This window comes from Rhizophagus irregularis, chromosome 11 (genome assembly GCF_026210795.1).
Source record: "Rhizophagus irregularis chromosome 11, complete sequence".
In the NCBI taxonomy this organism is placed as follows: Eukaryota; Fungi; Glomeromycota; class Glomeromycetes; order Glomerales; family Glomeraceae; genus Rhizophagus; species Rhizophagus irregularis.
In genome coordinates, this window is record NC_089439.1 from 5153414 (window position 1) to 5169794 (window position 16381).

Genomic DNA, 16381 nt, shown 5'->3' on the forward strand with positions numbered 1-16381 from the left:
TCTTAGATTTTGGACAAGAACTCTTAGTATGACCAGATTTTCCACAACTTGAGCATTTCTTTGATTTCTTTGGTTTGCGTGTACCTGAACTTATACCAAATACCTGATTACCACGGTAAATATGGTCAGATGGTAAATTTTTATTAAGTTCTGTATCAATAAATATTTCAAGATCACTAAGGGTTACTTTACTTATATCGATATCTCTTGGAAGACCTAATTTATATGCTAAAGCAAGTAATCTCTGAAATGATGTATCATTTTGAGGACTTGAAAATGGACTAGAAGATGGTACTGGTACTGCAGATGATCTAGCCGTAGTCATAGGAATTTTAGAATTTATAAGATTCTCAATATCCGCTAAAGTTGGATCCTGGTATGTAACTATAGGAGTAGGTGGCATATCTGTCCTGTATTTCTCAACTTCTTCCAATTTATTCAGAATAGATGCAACTGAATTTTCTAAACCAATACGTCGCGCATCCAACTTATTTTCACTGGAAAGACCATTTAAGAACTGTTGCCGTACTAATTCATTCTGATTTACCTCTGGAAGAGTTGGATATGCAAGTCTAACCATTCTTCGTAATTTAGAATAGAATCGGCTTACAGTATCACTACCCTGAACAATAGCATTAAATGCAAGCTTAGACTTTTCAGATGTTATAGTAGGAAAGTAATGCTTAAAACGATATATTAATTGTCCAATACGTATTCCAGGAGCCACAATTGTACCTCCATTATTAGCATTAGGATTATTAACAGCTATATCAGTAGGACGACCCTCGGCTGTTGACCAATCTTCATCCCATACAGTATGATCAGGTATAAAATTAGCACCAGTAATAGTATTAACTGCAGCTGCTTGTCCATGTAATACATTAGCCCCTCCACGAAATTGATTCGCTGCTACAGCCTGTATAGCGCCATTATTCAAAGCATTAAAAGCAGCAAGATTGGCCACACCAGTATTATCCAGAAGATTTACACATTCCCAATTTTTTCCTTTCGATATGTGTTTCATACCAATCTCTAGCATCATCTTCAAGTAAAGTCTCAAAGACCCCATGAATCCTAACACGAGTTCTAGCATTAGCAGCAGGATCAAGTCCAGCAGACTCACACCATTGCCTGAATTCTTGAAGCCAAAGTTCTGGATCTTCACCAGATGCTCCTCTAAATTTTTTAGGTGCATATCCTGCCATTATCGGTTGTTGTATTACTGGAGGGTTATTTTGTAATGCTAGAATCTGTTGATTCAAATTATTGACCTGATTTTGCAAATTTTGACTATGATTACGACAGTTTAAAAATTGCCCTCTCCATGCTCGAGCTTGCTGAATGATACCATTAGCCCGCCTTCTACTTCGTTCTGTTTCAGTATTATAGCGCTGTAATAATCTATGAGCATTTCTTCTACTCTCATCACGTTCTCTCTGGACATTAGCTAGTTGAATTTGACTGTTAGCATATTGAGCCTGGATGTTAGCCAATTGGATCTGAGTATTTTGTGCAAGGACTTCCCAATGTTGGCGATGACGCACTTTATTTGCATATGCATCCTCATAGGTACGTCTTGTTCTCAGTATAGTAGCACGTGTATTATTAAGTTCATGTCTAAGATATTCTTCACGGTTATGTGCATCATCTAACAAACCTTCAAGTCTATCCTCCATATTATCTTGATCTTCTATAATATTTCGCAACTCATTAGCATATCGGATAATGGCATCAAGACTATCATTTGCAGTGTTAAATAAATGATTTATATGAGGGTGTGCTGCTATAGTTGTACGATCAAGGTGAATACGAATACCAGCTACACTATTTGCTATAGTTGTCCGATTATTTAAGATTTCTGTAATAGGGTCAGGAGGAATTGCTGCCATGTTTTTCCGTTGTCTATTAGCAAGTTCTTTTATTCGATCTTTAAGTTGAATATTTAGAGTATCAACTTCAATCAGCTGACGTTCTAATGCTTGAAGCCCTTCCTCCTTTAGTGATGCCGTTTCTAATGCTTTCTTAAGCTTTGCACGCAACTCAGCATTTTTTTGCTAAGTTCTTCATCTCAGATTCATGACCCTCGATTACACCATACAGGTATTTTATATATTGCTCTTGTGATTGCAATGTATGTGCAAGCTTTGTAATCTGTGTCTTTAACGATGTATCTTCCATTGCCAGTTCCACAGATTTTTATAGACCCTACATTTAATAAACAAATCGAACAAAATTATATCCTTCAACAAATCTATTACCATCCATGTGGATATTATCGTACTCCTAAAAAACTTTGGGCTAAAGTGCAAGCTGAGGGCCATGATTTTAACATATCTGATATTACAGAGTGGTTGCATAAACAGGCTATATGGCAAATACACTCACCTATACCCAAGTATGTTCCACAGGTTTCTTTTTAATAAGATTACTCGACCAAATATGTATCATCAAGCAGATATCTTATATATGCCCTATGATACTGTGATAGAAAGCTGTATAAATACTGTCTGAATATTGAGATGTTGCTAGCCGATATAAAGCTTCAGTACCTCTAGAAGATCGCAGCTCTGCACGTGTTGCTAAGGCATTTAAAAAGATTTATAGTAAAGCAGACTGCCCGCTTATTTGGCCAAGAGTTTTACAAGTAGATGGGGGATCAGAATTTAAGGATGAAGTTATCCGATTAATGGATGAAAAAGGTGTGCGTATTCGGGTGGGTACTACTCATAAGAGTCAGGCTATTGTTGAACGGTATAATCGAACTTTAGCAGAGAGACTTTTCAAAATACAGGATGCAAAGGAACTCCTTACAGAAGGTGTGAATACTGCCTGGGTTAAGAATCTTTCTGATATTGTGAATGAGCTAAATAATTCTAATACTCGTCTGCTAGGTATGTCTCCAGTTGAGGCAATCCAGAAAGATCAAGTGTATGCACTACCTTCAAAAATTCGGAAGGATAGACCTGTAGGTGCAGAAGAAATACGTTTACCAGCTGGTTCTCTTGTGAAATACTTACTTGATAACTCAGATTACCAAGGTAGGAGACGTGCAACTGATCCAATATGGTCTACTAAAGTTTATACAATTGAATCTTCCACAGTTGTTGATGGGCAGCCGGTTATATATAGGTTATCTGATGGACCTAAAAAAATATTTACTCGAGAAGAATTATTAGTTGTGCCATCTAATACTATGCTGCCTCCTACTCATATATTATATTAATTTTCAAGTTGTGGTATCCTATAGTCTCCATGTGCATACATTGTGATATTATCTTGTGCAATCCATTTTTATCATCCATAGGGGATAACCCCACCTTCGACATTTCTATAACATTTATGGTATGTCTATCAGATCGGATTGCTCTAAAGGTGACTGTATCATTATGTTTAGGATCAAAGAGTGCCTTATTATACCGCTCATGGTGGAACTCTTTTTTAACTACCTTTGAGGGGACACCTTTAGCCTTACGGATACCATGTTTTGGATTGGTGGTCTCATCCCCTACCTTGAGAATGGAGTACATTTTGGGACGGAGGCCAATAAATTCTGCTATAACTGCTCCATTACATTCATCCTTAAATTTCCCTGGGATTTTCATATTTATGTCAGTCTTATCACCTAATGCTTTTCGTACAGGATGATCTTTAGGATAATCACTGAAGTCAAATTGGTCTGCCATATCTATGAGGTCTGCATTGATATCCTCAGTTTGGATTTGTATGAGAAGTGAGTCTGTATCTGTATAACATAACTGGATTTTTTCACCATATCGTACTTTAAGAGTATCATAGTAGAATTGATACATACAGAGCTTCGAGAGGTCAAGCACACTCATACCCACATATGTTGGACGGTTAAGCATTACCTCTACTTTTCGTCGGTGGATTGCAACAAGATTTTCTGAGAATATTTTACGACCCTTGAATGCAGGATCTGAGGTAAGCTTTTTATATTTCTTGGGATGGGTTTGGGGTTGTACTACTGAGACACGTACACGTTTCCTGAGATTTTCCATAGTTTTACCAAATACACTATTATTCATGAGTTTATAGAAGTCCTTCTCAAAATCGTTTTTAGCCTTAGCACGTTCGGCAGTGTTAAATTCTATATATGGTTTCATCCATGGAGCCTGCTCGAATTTTATAGCTTCATAGACCTTCTTGATTACTAAGCCCCTGGCTAACATAATACTGGAGATTTCTATAATGAACTACATATTCATCCTTATCAAATAGGTTAGGGATGAGCTTATCCGTGGGTGTATATCGTTGTCCTGAACGTGCTATTATTTCCTGCTGCTTTTTACTAAGCCATTCCTTCTTAACCTTCATTCGTTCTGGTGCAAGGGGGTAATCTGTGTGTTGTGAATGGAGGGCTTGAGGGTACTCCAGTTTGACTTTAAGGATATATCCCTCAGAAGAATCATCTGGTATTTCATTACTTTCTATTTGCCTTTGAATGTTAAATAACTCGTTTTCCTCCTTTATCCAGTGGAAGTTACCTGTAGGTAAGTATTGCAACATGGCCCATCCATATAGGTTATTTGCGTCTAAGTATAGAATAGATGACTTGGGCTTATCTGTGGTCCATTTACCTTCTCCCATACCTGGATTATTTGCACGAGCATATCGTTTACTTACCATAGAGATTCCACCACGTAATCCTTGTTCTACCATCATGTACATGTCCTGGTCAGTTATAAGATCCAATCTTTGCCCTGTCATTAAGAATAGTGCATCCCATGCGAAGCCTGGTGTTGAATAGTACCAGAGAGGATCTAACCCATATTTTTTCAAGGCCATTTTTCGGAAATTCTGAAATATATCGGCTAGTAGGAGGACGTCAGTTTTGAGATAAATGTCATGATAATCTTGCATTGTTTTACATCCTGCTTTTTCCCATACATACTGTGCATATTCGTATTCTTTATCACTAATGTGGGTTTCATTAAGTTTGCTATAGAATGCTCCTTTAGGTGGTAAACTAGTTTTCTCGAACTTTTTCCAGTCATCCATATATTCATACGGGTAGACACCTTTCTTAAGATAAATCTCGAGTAATTCAGGTGGTATTTGACTTCATGTTATCTTAAAGTTTTCGGGATGTGCAAAGCATCTACCTGCATCAATTCGCCATAAGTGTTGTGGATTACTACATTCTTGTGCTCTACATTTTTCTGCACCTAGGTTGGATGCTAATTTGTCGAGACTTGATTTCATGAATTGTAGGCTATCTATAAATCGGAGGGAACCTAACTTGAATGCCATATACTTTTCCATGTTATAAGGGATAGGATCAATATCATCCTCACATTCCATTGCACCAATTCCTTGCATAATTATGTGTCCATCATATCCTGATAAATTGTGAAAGATTACTGGGATATGCATTTCACGAGGTTTTATGGATAAGTCAAGATTACATCCTCTATGTGCTGCACCTCGATACCTTCCTGTAATATGGCAGTGGTCTCTTACTTTATTTCCATCTAAGGGGTTGCGACATATCCAGCAGTTTATTGCATTATCATAACTTACTTGCTCTTAGGTTGTTAATGGCATCATTTCCATTGGGTTTCTGAATTCATTGCGAATTGCTTCAGCCTCATTTAGCATTTCGATTACAAATTTTTGTGCTGCATTTTCTCCTGTAAATATCTTCTGTGATTCACTTACACCATCATATCTTACCTTAATATACGAGTATGAGCAGGGGATTTGCTCTTGTACTTTCTTGGTTTTCTTATCTTTGTCTTCATCTGTGGGTGGTATGTCCATTACTAGGGCTTCAAAGTCTGCAACAAAGTAATATGGGACTTGCATGCGGCGTTTCCAGTTCTTGAATTCATATATATCATTTCCTTTCTTTACTGATGGCATTCGGTTTGCTTGTGGGGTTTTCTTTAATCCTTGACATATTGCTACATGTTTGTCATGGATTTCTTGTTGATGTGTGAAGTGGGAGATACACCATCGGCAGACAAATGTTGCATGTCCATCTTTTGTACGTTTATTTACTAAACGGCTCATATTCTTAATCCAGCAATAGTGCTGCTTTTCCCCGTTACTGATAAGTACTAAATCTATTATTTTACGGCCCTCTGCATCATCCCTATCGGTAACATATATTGGACATAGGCGGTGGTCACGCCATTCACAGATGCAGAGGGCAATAGTTGGGTTCTGTCGCTCAAATCTTCTTAGAATTACCTCATCAGCTTGTACTGGAAATTCGATACCTTCAAAGTTTAACTCATTTACATACTCCTTATACTTGGAAATTCTTTCTGCGTTCTTTTCTACTGGATGTAATGCTGCTAGGATTTCCCACTGGAAGCATTTGTCATCATCATTAGCTGGATTTACTACTCCCTTTTTCGTGGCAAGATCTTTTGGGAGTGGTATATGTCCTGCTCCTGTGGGTGGTTGGAATTGCGAGATTTCTATAAATATTTTTTCTACACGATAGAATTCCCAACCTGATCCGTAATTTACATAGTCTTCTACTTTCTGCATGATTCTTGCTAATGCAAAGTTAAATGTACCATTAATATCTGTTGATGGTAGGATTGGCATATTGCGAGTTTTAAATGGTATGTTATATCTGTAGATATACTCTACTCCATCATCTTCACTAAAGTTACCATCTCCGAATAATCCCTCAAGGTAAGAATCTAAACGTCTTATTGTGGCAATATTCCAATTCTTACTTTTATTGATCCCAATCGATTTCTTTCATCCCGAAGAATATTCTGGATTGTTTGACTGTGTGCTGTAAGAAATGAAGCATAGTCATGCTCTCCAGGTGTTCCTATAGCAATATCAGCCGTAAAGTTTGGAGTCGTGCTCTCCAGGTGTTCCTATAGCAATATCAGCCGTAAAGTTTGAGTCTGTTAACTCCTTTCCTATACGTACCTGATCATGACGTTCAAAGACTACCTCATAATGTGGGTCTGGGTCAATTTGCATCATGCGGATTATCTCTTCATTGGTTACCGCCGCTTGTGCTTCACGGATTTGGCAGATCTCATCCTCATATTCCTGCAATTTTGCATTTGAGCGGGGATATGGGATGGACTTGACAGGTACCTGCTTGAATTCAGCTAGAACTGATCGGGTGACTTGTCTGTGTTGGGCACTTCTTGCTTGATGTGTTGACATCTTGTAAACTTTTTATACTCCTCTTTTATTCAATTACATTTTTTCTGAAAATAAAATTAATTGTTCGCCTACCCTATGAGGGTAAAAAAAGAGGGAGACAGATTAGTACTGTCTTCCTAAACTATTCCTCACCATCTGAGTCATCATCATCCGAGTCACCGAACACATCCTCGTCCCGATGTATTCTCTATCCTTAAGTAACTTATAGTTGTAAGTTACAATGGCGAATAGCTTCTTTTACCATAATATGCTCTACTGCGGCATTTGTTTTCTCTTTACAAGCCTTTTGATATGCCTCCCATTCAAGTTCATGGAGGTCACGATTTCTATTACCCTCCTCCTCTGATCGACCAAGAGCATCATTTGCTTTTTCCTTCTTTTCTACTGCCCTGTCGTATGCCTCCTCGGCTTCTTTATGCCGCTTCCAGAGTACTCGTTCAGCTTCAGCTCTCCAGATTGGGCTGACTTCTAGAAGATGTGTCCCGAAATTTCTACTTGGAATGTATTCCAGGATATGGCCTACAAGTTCGGGGATTACTGATACTGCGGTATATACCATGTTATGTACTATTTATCTGTATAGTTACTTGGTACCTACCTTTTATTCAATTACATTTTTTCTCGGTATAAGGTAATTGCTTGCCTTGCTATTCCGCTCTATTGACTCCATGGCTGGTTTCCTGGATGGGTTAATATTTCCTTACCTTTTTTGGCTCCGTTGGCTTTGAAATCCTATTTCTTGTTCGGTTAATTTTTTCAGATTGTGTGGTGATAATAGAATTGTATGGTGGTAATAAAACTATATGATGGTAACTAGATTATATGAAAAGTGGTAGGTGGATTATATGGTGGTAATTAAAATTATATGATGGTGGTAACTAGATTATATAAAGTGGTAGTTAAATTATATTAAAAGTGGTAGGTGGATTATATGATGGTAATTAAGTTATATGATGGTGGTAATTAGATTATATAAAGTGGTAGTATTTTAGATTATATGGTGGGAGTGAGCCAGAATTGGGGTTTTTATACTACTCACCTTCCCCTATGGGGTAGGTGTCAAGATCCAATGTTTTCATTAAATTTGGCACAATCGTTTTAACTACAAGATCCTTTTGAAGCTCGAACGTTTTTTCGATATCTAATTGAGTTTTCTGAGGCATTCTTGCCTGATTCCAGAATAGATCTCTCTAAAAATATATTATTATCAGTAAATTTATAAAAAATAAAAAATACAGCGAAAGTTTTGTTTACCCTTAATGCTTCTCTCAAATCTTTGGGCATTTCAGATACATGTTGGTATCATCGTTCTTTTGACCTTTTTCTTTTCTTGTCATCTCTTGGCTTAGAATCAGAATCAAGAATTTGAGTGCCTTCCGGGTTTAATTCTATCAATTGTATATTGACCATTAAGCAGTGAATCAGAATGTTTAGAACACAATAAGCAGAATTATACGACATACTAAATGTACCTAGTTCCGATTCCGATTTTGATTCTGATTCCGAACTAGATTCGTATAAGATTTCTGATTCCGGGCTGCTTTTTGTATAAATTTATAAATATATCTCAATTTTTGATAAGTTAACTGACACGAAGGGTTACTTACTCTTCCTTACGAAGCTTTTTGTTTCCCATTTTGTAAACTCTATTGAAAGTTATGTTGAAAAAAAAAGAGAAAGTTATGTATCGGTTAGCCTCCGAGGTTCTCTGAGATAAAAAAGGTCCGGTTCTTTATCTATTAGGAAGCCTTGCTGGTAGAGGGCTCGGAAGCCTTTGGGCTTTTGACTTCGGTCGTTGCAGAAATCCAATGACAAGATTTTATAACTTTACTTACTATAAAGGACTGAAAGAACTGAAAATTTTAGACCAAAAAAAAAAAAGACTTATAATATGGTAAAAAAGAACAACGTTTCGCTCTGCAATATAATTAATTCGCGAATGTATCGTTCTTAACCCACCACGCGGTGCTGACCCGCATAATATATTTTAATAAGGGTCAAGATGATGTCACCAGAAGGGTCAAGTCCGATATTTTTGCAACTAAATCATTTAAGCGAATTACCAAAATGGATGGACCGCGTGATAATTTTCTGGTTTCGCTATAGTAAAACCCGATTAATATTAATTTTTCATTAATACCCCGTACAATTTCCTATCTTCACATGCCATTAAGCAATAATAGTCTATTCAGACCGGACTAATATATGAAATTGTACATATTAAAAGCTCTTTATTCGTCGATTTTGACATTCATAAATAGGCTATAAGATACATACGTAGAAATTCTCAAATTTTTCATTGAAAGCTTCGATCTTACTAAAACATAATCATGTCTACAAAACTTAGATATAAAGTATCATGTGATTGCAAGGAATGCAATGGCAAATATGTTGATGAAAGAACCAGAAAAAGACATCTAGATTTAGAGCGTCATTTAGCGTCTAGCGTTTCCGGATTTGTCCCTTTTTTACCCGGAAACAATCGGATTAAGCCAGTACATACCGTCTATCATAGTCCGATCGTAGAAGGATCATCAAGATCAAAAGAAATGACCAGACAAGAAGAGTCAACATCATTTAATAATAATTATGAATCAGATTTTGCCGGTTTTGTCCCTCAAAAAAGGCGTAGACAAGACCAGTTTCGGGAACTGGAAACCAATAAGGAAAGCAATGAACCGATTAATGAGTATGAATATGAAGGTGACATTTCTCCAGAAGACAATATGGATTTGGACGACGATCCTGTTGAACAATTTGCTGCGCCCAAAAATGATTCAGAATTTGCATATCCCGACACAAATGTTAATATTGCGGATTCTTGGATATTAACATGGATATTCAAATATCAAGCAAGATTTTGCTTGCCGGATGTTACACTAGATTCTTTAATAAAGTTTTTTCATCAAGTATTAATGGATGCTAATCAGACGAGATTCAAAGATTTCCCGTCTTCTTTATACACTGCGACTAAGTTATTACGAATCGACAACCAATCTATGACTTACGCAGTATGTCCGAGCTGTAATACATTATATAATATAGCTGATGTTGTTGCGGATGAAGGATTTAAATGTACGCATATAGAATTTCCAATGAAACCGAAGGAAAAATTTTGCGGAATGGAATTAACTGTGCAAGTACCGCATGGTAATGGAAATAAAAGATGCCCCAAATTGTTATTTCCATTGCCGAATTTGAAAATACAGATAAACAATTTGTACCAGAGACCAGAATTCAAGCAACAACTACGAAAATGGACCAATCGGGATGTAAATAATGGTATGTTAGCAGATATTTATGACGGTAAAATCTGGAAAACTTTTCCAGACACTTCAGACGTCCCATTTTTTACACTGGAGACTGCAGATTCCCACTTGGGAATTATGATTAATCTCGATTGGTTTCAGCCTTTCGAGTCATCTGTATACAGCTGTGGGGCTATTTATGGGGTTATTTGTAACCTACCGCGTGAAATTAGATTTAAAAAAGAAAATATGTTGACGCTTGGTCTACTACCAGGACCAAGCGAGGTTAAGATTACACAAAATTAACCATTATCTCGCTCCGATTGTTGATGAGTTATTAGAGTTCTGGGATGGGATTGAGATTCCCGCCGCTGAAAAAAATATCCGATTGGCATTAATATGCTGTTCGAATGACATTCCTGCGGCGAGGAAGCTCTGCGGTCACATATCAGCATCAGTGAGCTGCCATAGGTGTTATAAAACTGCAAATTCAAATGGAAATGGAAATAAGTCAAATTTTGGCGGCTTTGATGATATGGTTGACTGGTTTGTAGAAAGAGATTTGGATGAACATCGACGGAATGCTGAGCTTTGGAGACTGTGTAAATCTAAGGAGGAAAGAAAACGTCATGTGAGTTCAACCCATGTTAGATGGTCCGAACTGCTTCGATTGCCGTATTTTAATCCGATAAGGTACTTTGTCGTAGATCCAATGCACTGTTTGTTCCTCGGAATAGCCCATTGGATAATTAAAAAATTATGGATCGATGGCAACAAGATCACGAAACAAGATCTAGAAAAAATGGAAAAGCGAGCAAAATACATACAAATACCTGCGGATTTGGGGCGTATTCCAAATAAAATCGCAACTGGAGAAGGATTTTCCGGATTTACAGCCGACCAATGGAAAACGTTTGTTCTAATTTATGCTATCCCGTTGATGTGGGATTTGCTCGCTGAACCAGATCGACAAATTTTGGGGAATTTCGTTAGAGCTTGTTCTCTGCTAGTTTATCGAATTATTGACTGTGACATATTGAACGAAGCTCACGAACGTTTGCTCAAAGTTGCAACGTTAATTGAAGAAAATTATGGTCCGGAAAGAATAACCCCAAACCTCCATTTGTGTCTTCATATTGCCGATTGTTGCCGGGATTATGGTCCATTATATTCTTTCTGGTGTTTTTCCTTTGAAAGAATGAACGGTATCCTCGGTAGGTATTTTGTGAACTGTTTAATCGTTTAAGCTTGCTAATAATTTATTAAATAATATATCAATAGGCTCTTTTCCCAATAGTAATCGTCAAATTGAACCCGAACTTTTACGAATTATAATGCAGAATTGGAGACTTGATAACCTTGTATCCGTTCAATCAAATAATGTTAAGCTTGTTGAAGCTTTAAAATTAATTCAACCACGATCAACTTCCGGAAGTTTGGCAGCTTACGATAATTTTAATTACACTGAGCTGTATCAATTTAGAAAGGTATTCTTCCAAGAAGTTGATGAAACGATTGTCGGTAGCGAACCATTTCCTGGAGAAATGCTTACGCCATGTAAAAATCGGGTTGCCTTGCCTGATGATATTTATCAAATCCTAACCGAATATTATAATATTGCTTACGACTTGCAATTTGTAACAATTGCTGAGTCAACATCAACCAGTTCAAGAGATGCAATAGTTGTGCCAAATATGGTTGATCAATTTAGGCGGGTTAGGATCTCAGCAGAAGTGTTTGGATCGGCAATGGCACCCCGATACCTGAAAAACGCGAATGTTTTGGCGAAATTTATCCAAAACAATGAAACGACCGACTTATTTCCAGGTCAGGTACAGTATTATTTTGAACATACTGTGAGAATTTCGGGTGAACTTAAAACACATCGATTAGTATTTGTTAAATGGTATAAACTGGCGCCAAACCAGAAAACCCGATTTTATACAAGTATTGATGGTGATGAAAAAAGCTCAAATATTGAACTTTGGCGAAATGAATTTTATGAGATAGAGCGAGATTGTTTAATTCCAATTCATTACCTATATAGTCGCTTTGTATCTGGTGAATTTGTAATTGGCAAAAAGAATCCTATCACATATAATGCTGTAATCCCAATAAATAGGCAGTTTCATTTGTGAGAATTTTTACTGGTATAATAGAATTCTATTGTTTGGTGAAAATATAAATTTTAAATATGCAGATTTACTTTAACATTTAATGGAAGTGTACGATGTATTATATTTTTATTTTGAGTAATTAATTAGTTACACGACTATTTCAATTCAAGTAACTAAAATGATAGTTAAATAACCCTTCGACTGTTGTTAATATACAAAAAAGATCAGAATATCAAGACTCGGGCCGGTCCAAAGGACTCACGGCATCCAAGCCAACTGGTCCAGAGAACTCACGGTCATGGTCAAATATTCTGGAAAGTAATGCATACAGCAGGTACTGAACTCAGAAATATAATCCAGGTATTACATTCCCTAACCAATACGCCACTGCAGCATTAAAGTTACAATAAAAAAGTTCCAATATAATTTATTTGATTGATTTTCTTATAAGGTAATCATGCATGAGTAATTAGTCTGTAAGCAGCAATAAAAATCGTGCCGATTATAAAAAAACTCATGATAAATAAGTTCATCAGCTTTCTGCCGGTCATCTCTTACGTTTGAAAGTTTTTTTTGAAAGTGGATTGTAATTTCAAAAATTTATTACAGGTATACCGATAATGATCAAATGGAACAAATTTACTTGAAAATTTAATGCATATCCTTCAATTTTAATAGGTCGGTGAAAACAAAGATTACATTCAAGTCAGTTTCTTTTTTACGGTTATCGATTTTCTTTTATATAAACCGATTCCGCTTTAATATAATAATAAACATTCTTAACAATTATCTTATATATTCATACCGGTTTTTTCTTATAATTATTGGTCTTTCGTACGAATATCACAATATTCGGTTTTTATATCTGCATTTTTTTTTTATCTCATTTTTTTGTAAATAGTCAAAGGTTATAAATTGATTTTTATTTTAATCCTAGGGGTTATAATGGGCCGAAAGCATAAACATAGTAGCCTTAAATACATTAGGCAAAACCTGATACGAAAGAATGAGAATTTAACGCGAGTAAATGACTCTTTACAAATAATGTCGAATCACGCAACGATCAGGGATATAGAATCTCGGAAAAAGGTTGTAGAATTAGAAAACTGTAATCGTGCGTTAACGGAAATCATGAGTATGCAGAAAGAAGCAAATGATTTTCTACAACAAAAGATCGATATATTAGAAACTCAACTATCCCTACTTAATAATTCAGAAATGGGAACTTTATTAAATAATCAAGAAGTGAATTCGTTCAGCAGTGCTCTGATGTTAGCATCCTCTGTCAAAATAAATAATATCAGAAGTGAGGAGGGTGAGGAGGATGAAGACGGTAAAATTAAAATATGTGAAATATGCGAGTAAGTCTTATTTCGATATAATATTTGTCAAATAATAAAGTCAAATAATAAATAATAGAAAAGTTTGTAAGTCAATGATATATCTTATTAAATAACATATAACATATACCGGTGTTGCTTAATTTCTGCAAATTTCGCATATCATATTACATCATTACATCGTTACAGTCAAATAATAAATTATAGAAAAGTTGTAAGTCAATGATATATCTTATTATTAATAACATATAACATATACCGGTGTTGCTTAATTTCTGCAAATTTCGCGTATAATATTACATCATTACATCATTAGTCTAATGATTAATTGTCAGATTTTAATTTATTAAATTTATTAATCATTTAATTGTTAATTGTTAGAACAATTGAAAATTGTTAAAATTGTTAAAAATAATGAAAATAATCGATCTGAAAAAAAAATACTGATTTCTTTCTATACTGTGGATATTTTTATGTTTTTTAAAAAAATTTAAAAAATTTGAATTAAATATGTCCAATAAAAAAGATTTAGAGAAAGTAGACGAGCTATTGGGTAAGTTGATCGGTAGACAGCAGATATCAGGATATTACTAAAAACTAATGATTATCTAAATTAATAGCTTTTACCCAACAAGCCAAATATTTTTTTGAAAAAATTGCGAATATTATACAAGGACAACAAGAACAGCAAAATAATGAACCCTACGGGGTGCCAGGTTCTTCACGGGCTGTTTCTTCACGGGTTCTTCACAGGCTGGTTCTCAACAAGAACCAATTCTTATATCGTCAGATGAGGATATAACAATTAAAATAGAAAAAAGCGACACCGCTGTAACTAGCGGTATTAGTGAAAAAGGTGAAGAAAGCGCTGTAACCAGCGCCACTAATGAAAAAGAAGATGAAAGCGCTGGCGCTGTAACCAGCGCCACTAATGAAAAAGAAGATGTAAGCGCTGTAACCAGCGCTACTAATGAAAAATACAGGGGTACTAAAAAGGCCGTCAAAAAAAAAATACTAACGATGGCGACAAAAATTCCAGAAAAGCCATCAGCGATAAAGCAAAGGGAAAAGCCCCAGTCCAATCAAGTTCAGACGATTCAAGTAATTCGGACAGCTCCTATAGCTCAAATAGTTCAAATACTCCCTTCTATTTGACGAAGAGTGATATGCCAAAAGATCTAAGAGAAGCCTTAAGGGTAAATAAGGATATCTCAAATTAATTTTATATATATTTATTAACTGATATTGTTGATTTTATATAGAAGGAAGTTATTTGGAAATATGATGCGTTACCAGAAGGGAGAAGGATTGATTTGGGTCAAACATTCACTAATCAGCGAAATCGCGTTATTAACGATATTATACCTAGTATAATGGAAAATATTAATAATAATATATTTCCTATTTCTAACGAAATTTTATATGATATAATTCACTCCCTTCATCGTCATCGACGTGAAGAGCACCTTAAAAAGAATCGGTCATCGTCAAGAAAAAAACTGCAAGAAAAAAGAAAACATTCCAATTCCAGACGCCACGACGTGAGTAAATAAAGTTTTGTACAGTGTATATATTTGCTTAATACTAACTTCTTATCTAATACAGAAAAGATTAAAAAGGGGAAGACTAATAAAACATTTACAGATGGTGAAAAATTCATTAGTCAAGAAATTTAAGGACGAAGACTTACAATTAATAATTGACAATAACGCTTACCATTCACCCGAGGAATCCGAGACTGATTGCGAAAACGGGAGAAGCAATATTATTGTCAAAGATCTTAAGTGGAGATCTGACACAGTGAGTATTTCTTCCTGCTTTTATTATTTTTAATTTTACCATTTCTGACTATTTTTAATTTTACTAACTATTTCTACCTATTTTTAATTTATTTACTAACTATTTCTAACTATTTCTAACTATTTCTAACTATTTTTAATTTTACCAACTATTTTAATTTTTTTAAGTTACGATTATTTTTGCGTGAATATATTGACCGATTAAGAACTGAACAACCAAATAATAGAAAATTACGTGAGCGAGTTACGGGCAATTGTTTTTGTAATAATGAACCGGCGGCGCCTTTGTTGGTGCCGCATTAGACTCGTTCCGGATATAAAGGAAAGTTAAAGATCGCAGTCACCCAGCAGCTGGACCAGCGTCAAGACCAGCAGTATGACTTGATGAAATTTGCGGAAAGTGAAAAGTCCTTTAATGATGGATATGATGCTGACGTTGGAGAAGGGGAGGAAGAAATGGAAGAGACTGTTTTATTAACAAGTACTGACCAACCTTCCAACCAATCTTCCAACCAACCTTCTAACCAATCTTCTGACCAATCCTCTAACCAACAACCTTCCGATCAATCCTCCAACCAACAACCTTCCGGCCAATCTTCCAACCAACCTTCTGGCCAACCTTCTGACCAACTTTCTGACGATGATTATCTTGAAATGGACGATTGATGGTAGTGATGGTGGTGGTGTTGTGATGGTGGTGATTTCCTATATTT

General features: G+C 35.8%; 5 protein-coding genes across 5 annotated transcripts; 3 read left to right on the plus strand and 2 right to left on the minus strand.

Moving 5' to 3' along the window:
* Nucleotides 1-7366: 7366 nt before the first annotated feature.
* Nucleotides 7367-7723, minus strand: OCT59_003594 (uncharacterized protein; the record flags this gene model as incomplete). The annotated part of the gene is made up of 1 exon (XM_066145715.1): nucleotides 7367-7723. The coding sequence occupies one exon, from the start codon at nucleotides 7721-7723 to the stop codon at nucleotides 7367-7369; it is 357 nt and encodes a 118-aa protein (XP_065996411.1).
* Nucleotides 7724-8466: 743 nt separating this feature from the next.
* OCT59_003595 (uncharacterized protein) lies at nucleotides 8467-8800 on the minus strand (the record flags this gene model as incomplete). Its single annotated transcript, XM_066145716.1, has 2 exons — nucleotides 8467-8704; nucleotides 8772-8800. The coding sequence occupies 2 exons, from the start codon at nucleotides 8798-8800 to the stop codon at nucleotides 8467-8469; spliced, it is 267 nt and encodes an 88-aa protein (XP_065996412.1).
* A 694-nt stretch (nucleotides 8801-9494) lies between these two features.
* On the plus strand, nucleotides 9495-10056 carry OCT59_003596 (uncharacterized protein; the record flags this gene model as incomplete). Its single annotated transcript, XM_066145717.1, has 2 exons — nucleotides 9495-9968; nucleotides 10048-10056. 2 exons carry the CDS (start codon nucleotides 9495-9497, stop codon nucleotides 10054-10056), a joined length of 483 nt encoding a protein of 160 aa, XP_065996413.1.
* A 3517-nt stretch (nucleotides 10057-13573) lies between these two features.
* On the plus strand, nucleotides 13574-13894 carry OCT59_003597 (uncharacterized protein; the record flags this gene model as incomplete). Its single annotated transcript, XM_066145718.1, has 1 exon — nucleotides 13574-13894. The coding sequence occupies one exon, from the start codon at nucleotides 13574-13576 to the stop codon at nucleotides 13892-13894; it is 321 nt and encodes a 106-aa protein (XP_065996414.1).
* A 485-nt stretch (nucleotides 13895-14379) lies between these two features.
* OCT59_003598 (uncharacterized protein) lies at nucleotides 14380-16334 on the plus strand (the record flags this gene model as incomplete). The annotated part of the gene is made up of 7 exons (XM_066145719.1): nucleotides 14380-14422; nucleotides 14490-14585; nucleotides 14660-14970; nucleotides 15030-15065; nucleotides 15132-15410; nucleotides 15475-15669; nucleotides 15972-16334. 7 exons carry the CDS (start codon nucleotides 14380-14382, stop codon nucleotides 16332-16334), a joined length of 1323 nt encoding a protein of 440 aa, XP_065996415.1.
* Nucleotides 16335-16381: the final 47 nt, after the last annotated feature.